Genomic DNA, 17,569 nt, shown 5'->3' with positions numbered 1-17,569 from the left:
GGGGGCACGGGCAGCGTGCCAGGCTTTCGGGTGTGACCCCAGGCCAGTGAGTGGATGTCTGAGTGGACTTGCATGCTGGGGAAGAGCCTCTGCCCCTGCCGGCACCCGGCCAATGAGGAATCATCGCACAGCACCGAGGGAAGGTCCAGCAAAGGGAAACGAGAGGACACTCAGGGTGGGAGCGAGGCCCGAAGGGGGGTGCACGGGCTACGGGTCCATTCCCGCTGCCCTCAGGTCTCCACGGGGCTGAGGACATGAGCCCGAGCCGGGAGGGCAGCATGGTGGCGGCAGTCAGACAGGCTCCCACCCGCTCCCTGCTGCCCCCCGCCCCGTCCCCAAGTACTCACCAAGACCCAAGCAAGAAACTCTGAGTCCCGATTTGCCGAGATTCCTGGAACAGAAAAAGAGCGACACGTGTCAGGGTTTGGAGGGACCATCCCCGGGGCCCGCCTGGCCGCCCTCCCCGCCTCAGGAGGTGCAGACTCCGCAGCATCGGCACACACGGCACCCCCGGGAGGCATTTCACCCCAAACTGTCATCTTGACTGACTCATCCACAAAGGCTGCCTCGCCCTCTCCTGGGATGTGATCTCTAGCTCAGGGGCAAGGAAGCGACGCATCCACCCCCGAGGCATCTTCCACACAGCCTGACATGCAGGGACACATGCTCAGAGTATGACACATGTGGACACGTGCTCACAGAACTGACAGAGGGGGACACAGCCCCAGAGACTGACACACCCACACAGAGTCTCACAGAGCTGACACACATGAACACAGTCTCAGTCTCACAGAGCTGACAGAGGGGGTCACAGTCTCACAGACTGACACACCTAGACACAGTCTCACAGAGTTGATACACAGTCTCACAGAGCTGACAGAGGGAGTCACAGTCTCACAGAGACTGATGCACCCAGACACAATCTCACAGAGCTGATACATAGCACAGTCTCACAGAGCTGACCTACAGAGCCATAGTCTCATAGAGACCAACACACAGAGACAGTCTCACAGAGTTGACACATGTGGATACAGTTTCACAGAGGCTGACACACACAGACACAGTCTCATAGAGACTAACACACAGATACATAGTCTCACAGAGTTGACACATGCAGATAACAGTCTCACAGAACTGAGACACAGAGACACAGTCTCATAGAGTCTAACACACAGGGACATAGTCTCACAGAGCTGACCCACTAGAACACAAACTCACATGAACACTGTCTCACAGAGCTGACACATGGAGACCAACGTGTGGGACACCTTCTCTCAGACTGACTCATGGGACAGTCTCACAGAGACTGACACATGGAAACATGGTCTCATGGAGCTGATACATGGGGACATGGTCTCACAGAGGCTGACACACATGAACACTGTCATGGAGCTGACACGCGGGGACACAGTCTCACAGAGACTGACACACAGGGACATGGTCTCATGGAGCTGACACGTGAGGACACAGTCTCACAGAGACTGACACTCGGGGACATGGTCTCATGGAGCTGACACACGGAACATAGTCTCACAGAGATGACAGAGGGACACATTCTCACAGAGATGGCATACAGTGACACGGTCTCTCAGGGCTGACACACGAAGACAGACCATGTGTTAATTGTTGGCTGAGTGTGAGAGACCATTGTCCCCAAGGATGTAGCCCTGAGCAGACGGCGCTGAGCAGAGGCTGGTTCTGAGCCATTCTGCCAGAGACTGAGCAGAGCCCAGGGCTGTTTGTCTGCACTTAGTCCTTCCTTCCCATTCCCACCCCTGGCCACCCCCTGCACTTCCAGGACAGGAGACCAGGTTCCAGAGTCCCTGGGGGGACGTGTCAGTCCCACCCAGCAGCCGCCCACAGCAGGGGGGCATGGGCGCTGGGTGGCTGCAGCCTGGTGTGACACGCGCCCCTTCCCCCACAGTACATGCTTGGGGACCACCCCTGCAGGCCCCTCCCCCAACGGTGGCAGGCAGTGGACACCTCCCTGACCCTGCCTCTGTCTCTCCCTCTGCTCATGGCTCCTGCCCTCTCTGCGCACCCCCCCCGCGCCAACAGGCACCGCACGGAATCCCGGAGCACGGCTCCAAGTCGCTCTCTTCCTCATGGGGCCGAGTGGGGAGCAGCCCGGAAGCCCCCGCCTGAGGGGCAGTGGGAGAGTGGGGAGCACCGGGGCCTCTCCCGCACGGGGGCCTGCCTGCAGCTTCTCAGCAGCGGCAGACTCTCTCGGGCATGCAGGTTCAGCATCTCGAACCCAAGCTCAGGAGAGACGGGGTGGGGAGGGGCTGAGGGGGCAGCGCGCTCCCTGTGTGCCCCTGAAGCAGGCAGGAGCCCCCAGCCCAGCAGGGCGTGTCCCGGCAGCCTCGGGGAGCACCTGGGGGTGGGGCGCTGGTTTCATAACAGTGTGGGTGCAGAGGGGAGAGGGTGGCTTCCTGTCATCGGAACATCTCCCCCGCGCACGGCGGGGGGCGCCGGGGCGAGCAGCAGAGGGAGGTTTCGCAACAGGTTCAGAGAGGGCAAGGCCAGGTCACAGGGCAGAGGGGCCGGAGGGGGCGGCAGGGGCGGCGGGGGGAGGGGCAGTGGGGAGGACAGGGGCAGCGGGGACGGCGGGGGCCGTGGGACAGCGCCTGCCACCTCGTGACGGTGTCTGGGCAAACTGCTGCTTCTGCCACCACACGGGTTTGGAGGACCACGCTCAAGAAAGTCGAGGACAGTCAGCAGAAAAAAACGCAAGGCTGCAAGTGCTAAATGCAGACGCTTCCTCCCCGCTCAGCTCAACCCCGAGCACCAGCTGTTCCGGAACCCGAGGCCAAAGCTCCCAGGAGGAGGAGAACAACGCCCGGGGTGGCAACGTGAACTCTCTCTCTCCCTCTCTCCCTCTCTCCCTCTCCCTCTCTCCCTCTCCCTCTCTCCCTCTCTCTCTCTCTCCCTCTCTCTCTCCTTCTCTCCCTCTCTCTCTCCCTCTCCCTCTCTCCCTCTCTCTCTCCCTCTCTCTCTCTCTCTCTCCCTCTCTCTCTCTCCCTCTCTCTCTCTCTCTCAGGCTTTCCCCTGGGGCGCTGCTCGGGGGGAAACATTTTCCTCACAGCCCATCCCTCGCGCCCCGCTGGGAGCCTCTGCAGATGGGAAGGCAGGAGGTTCGACCCCCCAGTCAGGCGTGGGGTCCCCCACGACCCTGCCCAGCACGTGGCTGAGTGCAGGGCAGCCACTGCGCAGCTGCCCGACTCAGTTACGCCTGGGACAGAGACGCTCGCACCGGCAGGTGTGCCCTCGGGACCCCCAAACAGCCCCCAGAGGTGCGCTTCCTGGTGGGCCCCTGATCAGCGGGGTCAGCCGCCCAGCAGGCCACAGCATGCTCCGGAGTCTCCCTACCCCCTCGTGACTGGGCGACACTGAGACCCAACAAGTCTGGACCTCACCCGATTCCCACCCCCCTCGCACACACGCGGGGGAGGGGCACCCCATGAGCCAGCAGGCCCCCCGCTTGCCCTCGTGCTTCAGACCCTTTCTCCCTTCCCGAGCTGCATAAGAGGCACCAGGAGGAAGTTGGCCCCGGGCTCCCGCTCAGCCTCTGCTTCTGCTCACCTCAGAATAAAAGCTCTCCGAGGCGGACCAGCCCGAGCTCGGCAGCCGCTAATATTAGAATGAGTGACATCAGCCAGGCGCCCGCCACGCGGCCCTGGTGCCCACACGGTGGCCCTTTAGGCGGGAGCGAGGCTGGCTGCCTGCCCGAGGCCGGCCAGCCTTCAGCACCATGGCCAGCTCCGCGCAGGGCCCGCTCCTGCAGCCGCCCTCTAAGCAGCGGTGGGAACCCAGCTTGGCGGGGGGTAATGGGGTGAGAGAGAGCTGAGATCCCGCCTTGCTCCCGCAGGCCAGGAGGCTGGGGTTGGCAAACCAAAGGTGCTAAGAGCAGAGCGGCAGCCCAGAGGTGTGATTCTAAACGGCTTCTGAATGCACAGATCTGAGGCAACATTCCCAGCGCCAGCGGCTGGGCAGAGAGGGCCGGCCAGCCGGGCCGCGCCTCGACAGAGCGAGCCTTCGAGAGCGAGCCTTCCAGAGAGCGGGCTGGCGGGGCTGGGGCTCGGGGAGGCGCACATTTGGCCTGACCTGGTTTCCCAGCTCAGCTTCTCCCGCTGCCCGGGCACCAGGGGGGGCCCTGACTTTGGGAGCTGCCCTTCCCACCCCGGCCTCCACACGGGGCTTTAAAGACGTGCTCATTTAACCTCTTTGACCCAGCATGGGGCACATGCAGTGGCCGAGGCTGGGGCTCAGGGCCTTGTTTTTCCCAATGCCAAACACCCTCCTGGGTGGCACCGAGTGGGCGCGGGCTCGCGGGGGCGGAGGCGTCTCCTGACGGAGCTCGGCATCTCCATGGCAGCGGCTGGCAGGTAGCACAAAGAAACCGTTTTCTTCCTACCTTCCTTGGAGCAGCAACAAAATAAAATGTTTTTCCCCCCAAGTCATCTGTCAGATGCCGACTCCAGCTAGGTCTGCGGCCTCCCCCTGCGGAAAGCGTCAGTCATCTACACGGTCCAACGGGGTCTCTCTCCATGTCTCTGGAGATCACCACGCATCTGTGTCACTCTAGAAAAGTCTTGAGAAGCAAGAAGAGAGAAGGAGACGGGAGGAGGGAGCAGGGCCTGTCCCGTCTCCATCTGATAGATATTTCTGCCTCTTAAGGCTGGAACTCAGGGCCTCCCCAGAGTCACAGCCCAGCCACGGTCCAGCCACGTCTCTGAGCCACGTCCCAGCCAGGACCCTGAGCCATGCTCCAGCCACGTCCCAACCACATTCCTGAGACATCTCCCCAGTCATGTCCCTAAGCCACGTCCCAGCCACGTCCCTGAGCCATGACCCTGAGACACATCCCAGCCACAACCCTGAGCCACATCTCTGAGCCATGACCCTGAGACACATCCCAGCCACGACCCTGAGCCACATCTCTGAGCCATGACCCTGAGACACATCCCAGCCACGACCCTGAGCCACATCTCTGAGCCATGTCCCAGCTGCAACCCTGAGCCACATCTCTGAGCCATGACCCTGAGACACATCCCAGCCATGACCCTGAGCCACACCTCTGAGCCATGTCTTAGCCACGACCCTGAGCTACATCTCTGAGCCTCATCCCAGCCACATTCCTGAGTCACATCTGAGCCATGTCCCAGCTGCAACCCTGAGCCACATCTCTGAGCCATGTCCCAGCCACGTCCCTGAGACAGTTCCCCAGTCATGTCCCTAAACCACGTCTCAGCCATGTGCCCAAGCCACATCTCTGAGCCACGTCCCAGCCCCCCCCCTTTTTTGGGGGTGACACATGTGGCAATGCTCAGGGCTGACACCTGGCTCTGCACTCAGGAATCACTCCTGGAGGTGCTTGGGCAGCCATGTGGGATGCCAGGGATCGAACCTGGGTTGACTGCATGCAAAGCAGACGCTTCGGCCCAGCCACGTCCCTGAGCCACCTCCCTAGTCCTGTCCCTCAGCCACATCCTCAGCCACGGGAGCGCTGCTTCCCTTTTTGCCGACTCTCTTTCACGGTGCCTGAGCTCAGAAGGGCTGAGCCTCTACCTCGGAGTCTTCCATCAGAGGACGGACGCAGTTCTGTGGGCGGGGACAGATGTGCGGCTCCTGGCCTGCAGGGGTGTGTGGGGCCGGGCACTGCCCTGTTGGTCAGCACATGCTCCGGGTGATCACAGCCCAGAGCCCTGACAACCTCACGCCACAGTGCTCAGACAGGGAGACGGGGTCCACGCTGCTGCCTGGCCGGCCGGCCGGCACCAAACAGAGGAGCAGCCGCCTTGGCCCAGGGAACAGCTCTGGGCACATCCCGCATCTCTGGGCGTGCGCTGGGCGGGGCTGGCGCGGCTGTGAGTCTCCTGGGGGGTGCAGCCCCAAGGGTCCCCCTGCAGATGGAGCATGAAGGCTGCTTCGGAGACGCCTCGGGGTCCATCTGCCATGCAGCTTGCGCTCTACCGGCGTCTCTCTCAAGCTGGGGGAGGGGCCCCGTGAAGCTCCCGGGGAAAGTGAAGTGGGCAGGGCCTGGCCATGCCACACAGGACCTTGCACGAGATCTGTGGGTCATCGTACACTCCCTTCCCGACAGGCAGAACCCCGAGGGGAGACCCCCACCGCAGCCCTCCCTGGCCCCGAGAACGGGCCGGAGACGGAAACGGGAAATACGCAAACTCGAAATGCTGGTTGGCAGGGGCCAGGACGGGCCTGCGGGCGGCTCTCGCTCGGGTCGGGCTCAGGGGCCGCAAGCCCAGATCCACCAGCAGACCTGGACCCAAACGCCCTTTGTCCCCAGGCCCCCCTAACACACACACTGGTTCTCACCTGCTCGGGAAGGAGGTGACAGACCGCAGTGTCTGAGCCCACAGGGGCTGGGGGCGGGCAGAGCAGTGTTTGTCTGGCTGAGGGTCCCGCCCAGGCGCTGCTGACCCCTCTGCCTCCGGAAGCTGCCCCTGCCATGGCTCTCGCCTGCAGCGGGCACCCCAGAGTGGAAGGGATGAGCGTCCAGTTTGGGGCTCGTGTTCTCAGCCTCGTGCCAGACAGGAAACGGCTTCTCTGTCAGAAACGCTTGCGGCCGCTTTGGCCACCTGGCCAGCTGGGCCGCAGGGGCCAGGAAGGCGTCCGCCGCAGGCCCCTGCTGGAGGGTGCAGGCTCGGAGCATGCGGTGGTCTCGGGCGAGCATGTCCGTAATGTGTACCTTGAGGGCAGCAGGCCCAACTGAGACGCTGCCTCCGCAGTGACCGCGGACACCGGGCTGTCCTCGGGGCCTGGGGCAAGGGGCCTGACGCTGGGACAGATGGTCGCAGCTGCGTAAGCACATGACCATCAAGCCAGAAACGTCCTCTCCGGCCAATCCCCGCGAGCCCGTGCGAGCCCGCACTCCGGCGTGAGGGAGGAAACAGCCGCTCTTACGTCTGGCTGTGTCCAAGACCCCCGCACCACGGCGACCCCAAGGGAGTGAAAAGCCCACCAGGGTCAGAGGCTGCCCAGCCTGCGTCCGCAGGACCCTGCGTGTTGCTGAAGCGCCGTCAGCACTGGGTCCAGTAAAGTCCTTCCCGGGCACTTGAGCCACGTGCTGCCGAGGTCCTTGTACCTGCAGGGGCCGCACCCCTGGCCCCCAAACGTGACTAAGGAACCACACGACCCAGGCCCCTGAGATGGAGGCGATGTGGGCCCCTGCTCTGGGGGGGGCCTCACAAAGACCCTCAGGAAAGGCTGCGTCACGGCAGCGCACGGAAGGCTCCACCCCGAAGCAGGAACCAGGGGAAGGCACCGACCCCACGCCGGAAGCATAGTGAGACGGAGAAAAGAGGAGGGAGGGCGAACCCAGAGAGAGGCGTGGGAACAGGAGCACAGAGCGTGGGGCATGGGAACGGGAGCACAGAGAGGCGTGGGAACGGGAGCATGGAGAGAGGGATGGGAACGGGGGCACGGAGAGGGGTGGGAATGGGAGCATGGAGAGAGGGGTGGGAACGGGAGCATGGAGAGAGGCATGGGAACGGGAGCATGGAGAGAGGCGTGGGAACGGGAGCACAGAGAGGCGTGGGACTTGGAGCACGGAGAGTGGGGTGTGGGACCGGGCGCACAGAGAGTGGGGCGTGGGAACGGGAGCATGGAGCACACAGGTGGAAGTGGGGAGCAGGGAGCACATGGAGTGGGAACGGGAGCACGGAGCACAGGGGGCGGGACCCACAGAAGCCAGGGCAGCTGCGGACACAGACCTGCCCGGCACAGCCCAGCGCCAGGCCTCAGTGGCCCAGTCGGACACGGCCCTTAGCACGGCCGCTGCAGGGGGTCGCCAGCCAGGCTCCTTCCCTTAGTTTGGGTCACACCCGGTGGTGCCGAGGGGTCACTCGGGCTCCGCTTAGGAGCCTCTCTCGGTGGATGCGGTGACCGTATGGGGTGCTGAGGGTCAGACTCAGCGTAGCCGCATGCACGGCCCGTGCCGCCGCCTGTGCTGTCGCCCCGGCCACCCACAGCTCTTGTTCCCAAAGCACGTCCCAGCCGGGCGCGGCGGAGTTGGGAGCCCAGCTGAGGGATAAGCCCCAGAGACGCCTGTCCCGCCCGTTGGAGAACAACAGCCACGCCCGGCGGCAGAAACCCACCAGGCTCATGGCTGGAATCCCCGCACGCGGTCACCCAGGGGTGCAGGATACAGCAGACCTCCACGGGGTAGACAGTGGGGTGTCCTGCTCAAGGGACGAGGGCAGCACATGGCTCCACTTAGAAGGTCCCAGCCTGGGTTTGAGCCCCAGGACCCCGAGTGAGCAGGGAAGGTCAGAGCACTCGGCCCCAAGCCCCCTGCGTGTAAACGTGCCCAGTGGGGAGCAGGCAACTCCGAAGAGCCTTGGGGACCCGCTGAGTCCCCTCCTGCGTGCAGCCTGCTCTTCCTGTAGCTGGACTGGCCCTGCCGCCCTGGACCCCTTCCCCGAGACCCTGAGCACCCCCTTATCTCGCCCCCTCCCTCCGCCCGAGCCAGGCTGTGAGACCCCAGACTCAGCCTGTGGGCCGTGGCGTTGAGCCAGGACCCCGGGGATGTGTCCTGCCAAACTGGGGAAGGACTGGACCGCGCCCCAGTGCTCGGGACCCCACGTGGTGCCAGGTGGACCCGGGGCTGGCCACACGCATACCAAGTGCCCCAGCCAGTCCCCCAAGCCCCAGGGCTGGGGCCTCTCCTACACGCCCAAGAGCCCAGATCCCTTAAGAAGCCACGGTGGACTGCTATGAGCGCGTCACCCAAACTCTAATAAGTGAATTTTTTAAAATAATGCATTTTCAGGGCTGGAGCGATAGCACAGCGGGGAGGGCATTTGCCTTGCACGCGGCCAACCCAGGTTCGATACCCAGCATCCCATAGGGTCTCCTGAGTACCGCCAGGAGTAATTCCTGAGTGCAGAGCCAGGAGTGACCCTGTGCATTGCCGGGTGTGACCCAAAAAGCAATAAATAAATAAATAAATAAATAAATAAATAAGTAAATAATGCATTTCCTCAGCTGGAGCGATCAGGTTGGGTGTTTGCCTTGCAGGCTGCCACATCAGCTGAGACTCCCGTTTGATCCCCAGCACCACGTATGGTCCCCCGAGCCCCACCAGGAGTGATCCCTGAGCACCACCAGGAGTGACCCAAAACCAAAACAAAGCAAACTAAAAGTGAGGAAGGGGACAGTGGCGTCAGCGGGCACGAGACACGTGGTGGGTCTGGGGCAGAACACTGGGCGTCTGGAACTCCATCATCAACAGGCTACAGCAAAGAAAGACAAAAATACCAAGTGGGCAGCGGGGGGAGAGGCTGGGCTGGGGGAAGGCACTGCCCAACCCTGGGGTCATGCAGGCCACGCCCCTGCTGGCCCTCCGCACAGCCCGAGCCTGGGGGTCCTGGCCGGGGCCTGCAAGAGGCCCCCGAGAAGGAGAAAGGCAGAGGTGTGAGCCGGCAGAACGGCTGCTCCCAGTCCTGCACCAGAGGTGAGTGGCTCAAACGTCCCCTCCGGAAAGGAGGTCAAGCGGCCAGTAGGAAGAGTGACCGTGACAAATGTCACTTCGACCCGCATCTCTGGGGGAACTCTAGGCCCTGCCTCTCCTGTCTGATCCACGTAGAAGGCCGAGGGGAAGTGAGACTCAGAGAAAGCCTTAAGACTTACACCGTGTAGGACACAGGGGCAGAGTCACAAGGCTTGACCACCGGAGAAGCGGCTGGATTTGAAGCTGAGGGACTGGTAGAAAAGAGCGTTTCCAGTGAGGGAGCAGGGGTGAGAGGGAGAGAGCAGGGGTGAGGGAGGAGGGCGAGAGCGGGGGGAGGGGGAGGGAGACAGCATGGGTGAGAGGGGAGAGAGCAGGGGTGAGGGAGGAAGGCAAGAGCAGGGGGAGGGGGAGGGAGACAACATGGGTGAGAGGGGAGAGAGCAGGGGTGAGGGAGAGAGCAGGGGGAAAGGGAGGGAGACAGCATGGGTGAGAGGGGAAAGAGAGCAGGGGTGAGGGAGAGAGCAGGGGGAGGGGGAGACAGCATGGGTGAGAGGGGAGAGAGCAGGGGTGAGGGAGGAAGGAGAGCAGAGGGAGGGGGAGGGAGACAGCATGGGTGAGGGGGAAGAGAGTAGAGGGGAGGGAGGGGAGAGAGCAGGGGGAGAGGGAAGAGAGCAGAGGAGAGGGAGGGGGAGAAAAAAAGGGGAGGAGGAGGGAGGTAGCAGGGGTGAGGAGGGAGAGAGAAGAGAAGGGGGAGAGAGAGGGGAGAAAGGGGAGAGCAGGGTTGAGGGAGGGGGGAGAGCTGGGTGACTGGGAGGAGGCAGGGGTGAGTACGAGAGGGAAGGGACAAGGGGGAGGGCTCGGGGCGTGTGGGCAGCCTCTGACAGCCGCACTGCACGCCGGGCCTGCCCGGCTCTGTCCCAGCCCTGTCTCAGCCCCAGCCCGGCTCATCTGGCCAGCCCAGCCCCACCCCGGCTCCTTCCCGGGCTCTGCCCCTGGGGTTCTGGGGCACGTGCAGAGCGGCAGCGTCTCAGTGCCTCGGTCTCCCAAGGCTGCGAGATGCGCCTGGTGTGGCCCCGGCCCCGCAGTCACGGGTGTGAGAAACGGACAGCAGAACTCGGCACCGCTGGGTCTGCCGGGAGCTGGCTCTGACCAGACCCTTGGGTCCCGTTACCGACACGCCTGGGGGCGCGGGGGCGGGGCAGGGTGGGCTTCCACTGGGGGCGCGCGCGGGCGGGGGCCGCGGACAGGAGCCCAGATGGCACGTGTGACGTGCGAAGCCCCGGGCTCCTGACCATACGCACACGACCGTACACGCAGGGTCCACTGCACGATCACAGACCCCACGGCCGCGACTCGCCTGCAGGGCCCTGGCACCCGCGACACTGCCCGGTCACAGGCACGGTCCTGCTGGGCCAGCCCGAGTGACCGGGACCGAGCAGGGACAGCCATGGGCGCAGCCGCCCTCCATCACCCCCGCCCCCCCCCCCCGTGTGGGTCACAGCAGGAGCCAGGCAGCCGTCCCCGACCTGAGCCTCTGCCCCCTGGACGCCCGGACGAAGTGCTGGGAGACTCCCTCCCCGTGGCTGGCCCCTCCTGACTGCCGGTATTCGGGAGTGTCCAGTTGGTGGCCAGTGGCCAGCCACGCCAGAGGAAGTGGATCCCGGACGGGCTGTTCAGAGACGTCCGGAGGGCCCTGGGGGCGGGGCCCAGGCAGACCAGGTGACACCGGGGCTGCATCTCAGCCGTCTGTCCGTCCATCTGGGTGCGTGACACAGGTCCTGCAGGGCCGCTCTGGCCGCCCGCGAGGAGTGCGCCTGCCCCGCCCCATCTCTGCCGGAGGAGACGCCAGGAGCGCGGTGCCGGAGTCTCCGGGCTCCTGCCTCACTGCTGAGAGCTAAAACGAAATCCCAACGACGTCGGCTTATAAATAGCAGGAGGCCCCCAGTCTACGTGCAAGCTGGCTGTCTGGAACCCGGCACCTTCTGTGCCACAGGCAGCGTCAGGAACAGTGGCAAGGTGCTCAGCGCCCAGAATAGCCACCACCTTTCCTCCCGGGAGCAGCACCACAGAGGGACGGCCGGGACAGCATGCCCAGGCAGGTGAGCCGGGCCAGAGCACAGGGGCCCTCCTGGGAGGCCACCGGGCACTGGGGACACGACGCCGAGCCCGGTCACGGCGTGCAGGGAGCGGTGCCCTCGGGTGGCCTGGCCCGCACTCGGCTGGGCCAGGGCTGCACTGGGCTATTCGGGTGCTGGGCGCTGAGGGCTGAGCTCCCTGGCCTGAGGATGTGCCCGCCCTGCCCCCACAGTGTCAGTTCACCAGAGAAAGGGTTCTCAGCCCAGCCAGCACAAACAAGGAGCACGAAAGTGACAGCAAGCACAAAACCAAAATCAATGCAAAACCAACAGCGAACAGAAAAATTGACACAAGACCAACAAATGAACCACAAAACCAGGAAAGAACCACGAAACCAACAAATAACCACAAAACCAGCAAAGAGCCACGAAACCAGCGAAGAACCACAAAACCAGCAAAGAACCACAAAACCAGCAAAGAACCACAAAACCAACAATGAATCCAAAACCAGCAAAGAACCACAAAACCAACAATGAATCCAAAACCAGCAAAGAATGATGAAACCAACAAAGAACCACAAAACCAGCAAAGAACCACAAAACCAACAATGAACATGCCCCACGTGTGGGCGCAGGGCGGCTTCTCCGGGAAGGGGCGTCTGGTCACGCTGTGGACACGCGCGTGAGGGCAGGATCGGGTGTGGAGGCACTCTGGGTGCAAGGAGACCCCAGTCCCGGGCCCCCAGGCCACTTTCAGAGACATTCTGGCACCGCGCCAGCCTCGGTCACGCTGGTCCCCACGGGTGCTGCATCTCCTCGGTGTGTGAGGCGACCCGGTCACATCCCCAGGTGCCTCACTCCCCCCGGCGGCTCTGCCACACGCTCTGCAGTCAGCCCCTCCCCCCACGACACAGGGAGGGTCCCAGGAAAGGCGGCTCAGTGGGCGGTGCTGCTCCTCCCCTGACCAGCACCAGGAGCACGCAGTCTGGGGGTGCTAGCAGTCAAGCACACAGGAGCCAGGGCCCCCCAAAACCACAGCCTGACGCACTGGCAGTGGCACAGAGCAGCCCCTGAGCCCTGAGGGCAGAGGGGGGTGCTGCAGGGACCCCCACTTTCTGGGTCGGCTTCACGGCCCCCAAAGGTTCCCCAGGGCACACATGCAGAAGCCTGACTGTGCATGCAGCCCTCACCACAGGGAGGGGGCTCCCCAAAGAAGGAGTCTTGGGGTTCCATCCCCGGCATCCCAGGCGGTCCCCCAGCACCACCAGGAGTGATCCCTGAGCACAGAGCCGGGAGTCAGCCCTGAGCACAGAGCCGGGAGTCAGCCCTGGGCCCCGGGTGTGGTCCGACTCCCCAGAAGAGTTGTGTCCCTCCAGCCCTGCGGGCGCTGCACGCATCTCCCTCAGGAACATGTCACATCGGAGCAGGGCTGCAGAGGCAGCCGCGATGGCTTGACACCGAGCACGAGTGTGAAACGCATTTACAGGAGGCTCTGCTGAGCTGTGCAGCTGGGCCCTCGGGCCCGGAGCCAGCAGGGTCCACGGGAAAGGCCTCGAGTCGGGCAGCTCGGTGGTGGGCAGGGAGCAAGGCCCGAAGGGGGGGGGGGCTGATGGAGCAACAGGCGCAGGGGCAGGAAACCAAAGCGAATCCTGACGCTCCTCAGAGACTTGCCCCAGGGAGAGCCGAGCGCCTGCAGGGAGAAGCGGCTGGGCTTAGCTGAGCAGCCCGCGGAGGGCGGAGGGCAGAGGGCGGAGGGCAGAGGGCGGAGGGCAGAGGGCGGAGGGCGGAGGGCGGGCGGCGGGCTGTCCCCTGCTGCCCCTTCTCCAACCTGTCTCGGTGCTGGGTCCAGGCAGGAGGCGGGGCTTTATGTGGGGGCTGCGGGGTGCGGGCAGGAACCCGGCTCCTGTGTGCGGGCCCCTCATCCCCCCGGCCAGCACCCCGCTAACAGATGAGCCTGATTCTTAGAAAGCGCCCAGAGTTGATGAGCGTTTCTCCGGAGCGACTTGACAAGTAGCTGCCACACGGTGAAAACTGGAAACGCGAGACAGATTTCTCCCTAGGGCTGGACCAGATGGGCAGAGCCGTCCGTTCTGAGCAGGAATGCGCGGCGAGCTTTCCAGAAGGTTCTGATGGGAACCGCAGGGGCATGGCACGTTGTGGGGAGGGGAGGCGGCAAAGGGTTCGTCAGGGCCGTGGGGCCACTCTGACGTGCAGCCGGCCCTCCCGGGGCCTGGGGGTGGGGGGCTGCGTCCCCCGGCAGGCAGAAGGTGCAGCCAGCAGAGATGCCCCCAGACTCTGCACCGGCTGAATTTCAGGTCCAGGTCGCCCTGAGCCGGGGCCGAGACTCCCTACCCGCAGCCGAAGACCCCCAGAACCCAATCGCCGCCATGCTCAGGTGAGCCTCGTCCCTGCGTGACTCTGTTGAGAAACACGCGGGTTTCGTGACCAGAATCCCCAGGGCCCCACGGAGTCGGGGAAGGCGAGCTCGCCCCAGACCCCTGTTCTCCCCGAGTCCGGCAGTCACGCCCACGCGCTGCTCCTTAACCAGCCGTGACCCACAGGCTCAGAGATAAATCTAGAAAGAGAGTGAGCTGCAGAGAGGCCTCCGGACTCCAGGGTCACCATCCAGCGGCATCACCCCATCCACACTCTAGGATTCCTGGAGTGTGCGGTGACAACCGTCGCTGCTGTGCCGGGGCAGCTGACCACGCTGCCCGGGATGTAAGGCAGAAGGCAGCCAGCCTCAGTGAAGGACGTGCACGCACACCAGGCTCAGCCTGCACGAACAAGTCGCAATCCCTCACACAAGGGCCTGGTGGCCCCGGGTGAGTCGCGACAACACACACCTTCTTCTAAGGAAACCTCTTGGTCACTTACAGGGGATGAATCATAACAAGCAACACAAAATAAATCATCCCGGGCCTGCTATTGGGCAGCCCTGGTTGGTGGTTGGGAAAACAGGAAATAACAGTGGTGGGAAGGCGTGACGGTGGGGGATTGGCTGGAATAGCAAATGAATAAATCTGGGGCACTGTCGCACTGTCACCCCGTTGCTCATCAATTTGCTCAGGCGGGCACCAGTAACGTCTCCATTGTGGGATTTGTTGTTACTGTTTTTGGCCTATCGAATACACCACAGGGAGCTTGCCAGGCTCTGCCGTGTGAGCGGGATACTCTCAGTAGCTTGCCGGGCTCTCCGAGAGGGGCAGAGGAATGGAACCCGGGTCAGCCGCGTGCAAGGCAAATGCCCTACCCGCTGTGCTGTCGCTCCAGTCCAATTAATAAATCACTGGGAACAGTTTTACAAAAATCAAATTTTAAAAAAGAAAAGAAAACCCAGCCAGTGCGGGCAGAGTGCAGCGGGCCCCAGCAGGCTCTGGGCTGGGCAGGGGCAGAGCAGGACAACGGCCTAACTTCGGACTCTGCACTGGGCAGAGCAAAGGCCCCTGCGGAGCGCGGCCTGGGGTGGGGGGTGGCTTCTGAGGGCCTCCGGGCCCTGGACGGTGAGTGACCACAGTGCAGAGCTACTTGGTCCTTTCCCGGCTGCGGCCAGCAGTGGCCATGGCCAGGGCAGAGGCCACTGTCGTGAAAGCGGACCCGGCCACTGACCAGCAGGACAGCGCTGCCCCACAGACGAGGGCTGACCCCGTCCTGGAGCCTAGCGGGAAGGCGGCAGGGACCCTCACCGCGAGGGCAGGCAGGACGTCGGCACGTCGGTCTCGGGCCCGACTCCCAGCCCTAAAACACTGGGCAGGAGTCTGTCCTGGCCCCGCTGTGTCACAGGTGACGGTGAAATGCCCAGTGACTTTGAGATGACGGGGCCCAGCGCCTGAGTGGGGTCTCTCGGGAAGGGCGTCCCAAGGAGCATGCGGGAATGCACGAAGCGCTCGTCTGCTCAGGTCTCGGGGCAGCTGCCCACCGCCCCTCGAGCACTGCACTGCCCTAATGGGCACCAACAGACGGTAAGATGAACAAACCATCTGGGAAGTCAAACTGACAACGTGATTCTTCTGAATATAACTGGACTGTTAGTCCCCTGTCCGAACATTCTCCAGGGGCTGGAGGGAGACAACTGCCTTGCACGTGGCTGACTCCGGCCTGCCTGGAGGGACCCCTGGGCCCTGAGCACTGCCGGGTGTGCGTCTCCAACAACAACAACAGGACATTCTCCACTGACACCTTGAAATACTGTGATTAAAAAAAGCTCAAAATGTTTCCAAATGATGCATTGCTCGAGTCACACGCACTTGGGTCCGAGTTTCACCTACGGCGGCAGACAAGGAGCTGCATGCGCCTACATGCATGTGTGCACAGAGGCCACCACACTCAGACATACGCACAGGTCTCACGTGCACACAGATCACACACGCTCAGTCCTGCGATACAGATCATGTACACACACTTCACGCCGCACGGACTGTGTAAGTACCGTCAGGCACACAAATATGACATATATCACAGACAGATCAGATCGCACGCATGCACAGACACGCACACACAGGTCATTCCAAGCTCACACCCTAGTCATGCCCAAACACAGAGGAACACACAGACCGTACGTGTACACACGTGGTGTGCCCGCACGCTCAGAGCCAGGGAGCTGGCACTCTGCCCCTGTCGTTTCTCCCACCACTTCCCGGCGCCCCACGCTGCCGGGATTCGGGCTGGGGTGTGCAGAGGTGGAGTCGACTCTCCGGGGCTGAATCAGCCACTGGTTCTCCGGGAGGTTCCCCCGCTCCGAGGCAGAGAGGCAGGTCCGCAGCCCGGGGGCAGTGAGAACGGCAGTGCTGTTCTCTGCCCAGAAAACCGGCCCTTAAATAGCGCAGCTCCTCCTGGACGGAAACCAGGCTTCTATTTAGAAGGCGCCAGCGCGCGGCCCCCTCCTCGGCCACAGGTGCCCTCCCACGCCCCGCACGGGCGGCCTTTACATAAGCCGCTCCCGGGCTGATCTTTCATTCAGTACCTCGTAGGAGGCGCCGTGGGCAGAAACGGAGCTCCCAGGAGGGGCTGCAGGGCCGGCGGGAGCCTCAGCGCAAGTCACCCGCCCAGCCCCACCTTGGGACTCCCCGGGGCCTGCCCAGAGACACCCGTCCCGTTCCAGGCTCTCCAGAGCCCCACAGGCCGTTCTCCGGCCCGCCCCTCCCCACCCCTGGGCACAGGCCCACGCGCCTGCTGAGAGTGGCACTGTGCCACGGGTCACTCCGGAACTCAGACGCCAAGCCGTGTGACAGTCACTCCAGAACAGACTGCCAATCCATGTGATCGATCGCCCCAGAACAGACACGCCAATCCACGTGCTCAATCGCCCCAGAGCACAGACACCACTTGTGCGATCGATCACTCCGGAAGGCAGACGCCAATCCACCTGTCAGTCATCTCCAGCACCGAGGTCCAGCCAGTTGCCTTGGGAACTGATGCGTTAATGCTGGTGAGACGGCGTGGAGAGTGGCACGCTAGAACCGGTGTCAGGGTGCAGGGCCACTGGCCCGATGATGCAGGCGGCACGGGGCAGCCTGGGCAGAGCTGAGTCAGCACCAAGGAAAGAGCGAGCAGGGCAGGGGAGGACAGAGCTGGACGAGCAGCCCAGGGCGGCTGCAGGTTCTGAGTGACAGGAGACCACAGCCCAGCCGGAGGGACAAGGGACAAGTCCAGCTCCTTAGAGACCTCCGCATCCGGACACCAGGGAGCCGCTCAGATCCACCAGACCCCGCCAGCTGCCCCTCGCGCGGACGTGGCTCCAGAGAGAGGCCAGACCGAGGAGAGGGCGGAAGAACCCACTTCAGGAAGGTTCCTGGGGCTGATCATTCCCACACGGGTGCGTGAGGCAGGGTCAGGTGCCTCGAGATCAGCCCGCACGGGCACCAGAGCTTGGAGGGTTTCTGGCAGGACGCTCCTGCCACGTGCCTGTCGGCCACAGAGGAGACGTGCCCAACAGCCTGCTGCTGGCCGCGCTGACCCGGGCCTGACCGGAGAACGTGTCCCAATATTCTCTCTGACCTCGAACTAAAGTGGCAGCGTTGGG

The 17,569-nt window shown here is 63.5% G+C and overlaps 1 protein-coding gene across 2 annotated transcripts in view; it reads right to left on the bottom strand.

Annotated features, from left to right (window-relative positions):
* KCNAB1 (potassium voltage-gated channel subfamily A regulatory beta subunit 1) overlaps positions 1-17,569 on the bottom strand; it is a 56,171-nt gene that overhangs the window by 24,686 nt on the left and 13,916 nt on the right. For both annotated transcript variants that reach the window (XM_004602905.2, XM_055127304.1), the window contains exon 2: positions 348-391. In XM_004602905.2, the coding sequence (XP_004602962.1) occupies positions 348-391 (44 nt within the window). The remainder of the gene's footprint in view (positions 1-347; positions 392-17,569) is intronic.

The sequence above is a fragment of the Sorex araneus genome, chromosome 2 (assembly GCF_027595985.1).
Source record: "Sorex araneus isolate mSorAra2 chromosome 2, mSorAra2.pri, whole genome shotgun sequence".
Classification (NCBI taxonomy): Eukaryota; Metazoa; Chordata; class Mammalia; order Eulipotyphla; family Soricidae; genus Sorex; species Sorex araneus.
This window is presented reverse-complemented; position numbering and strand designations above follow the sequence as displayed.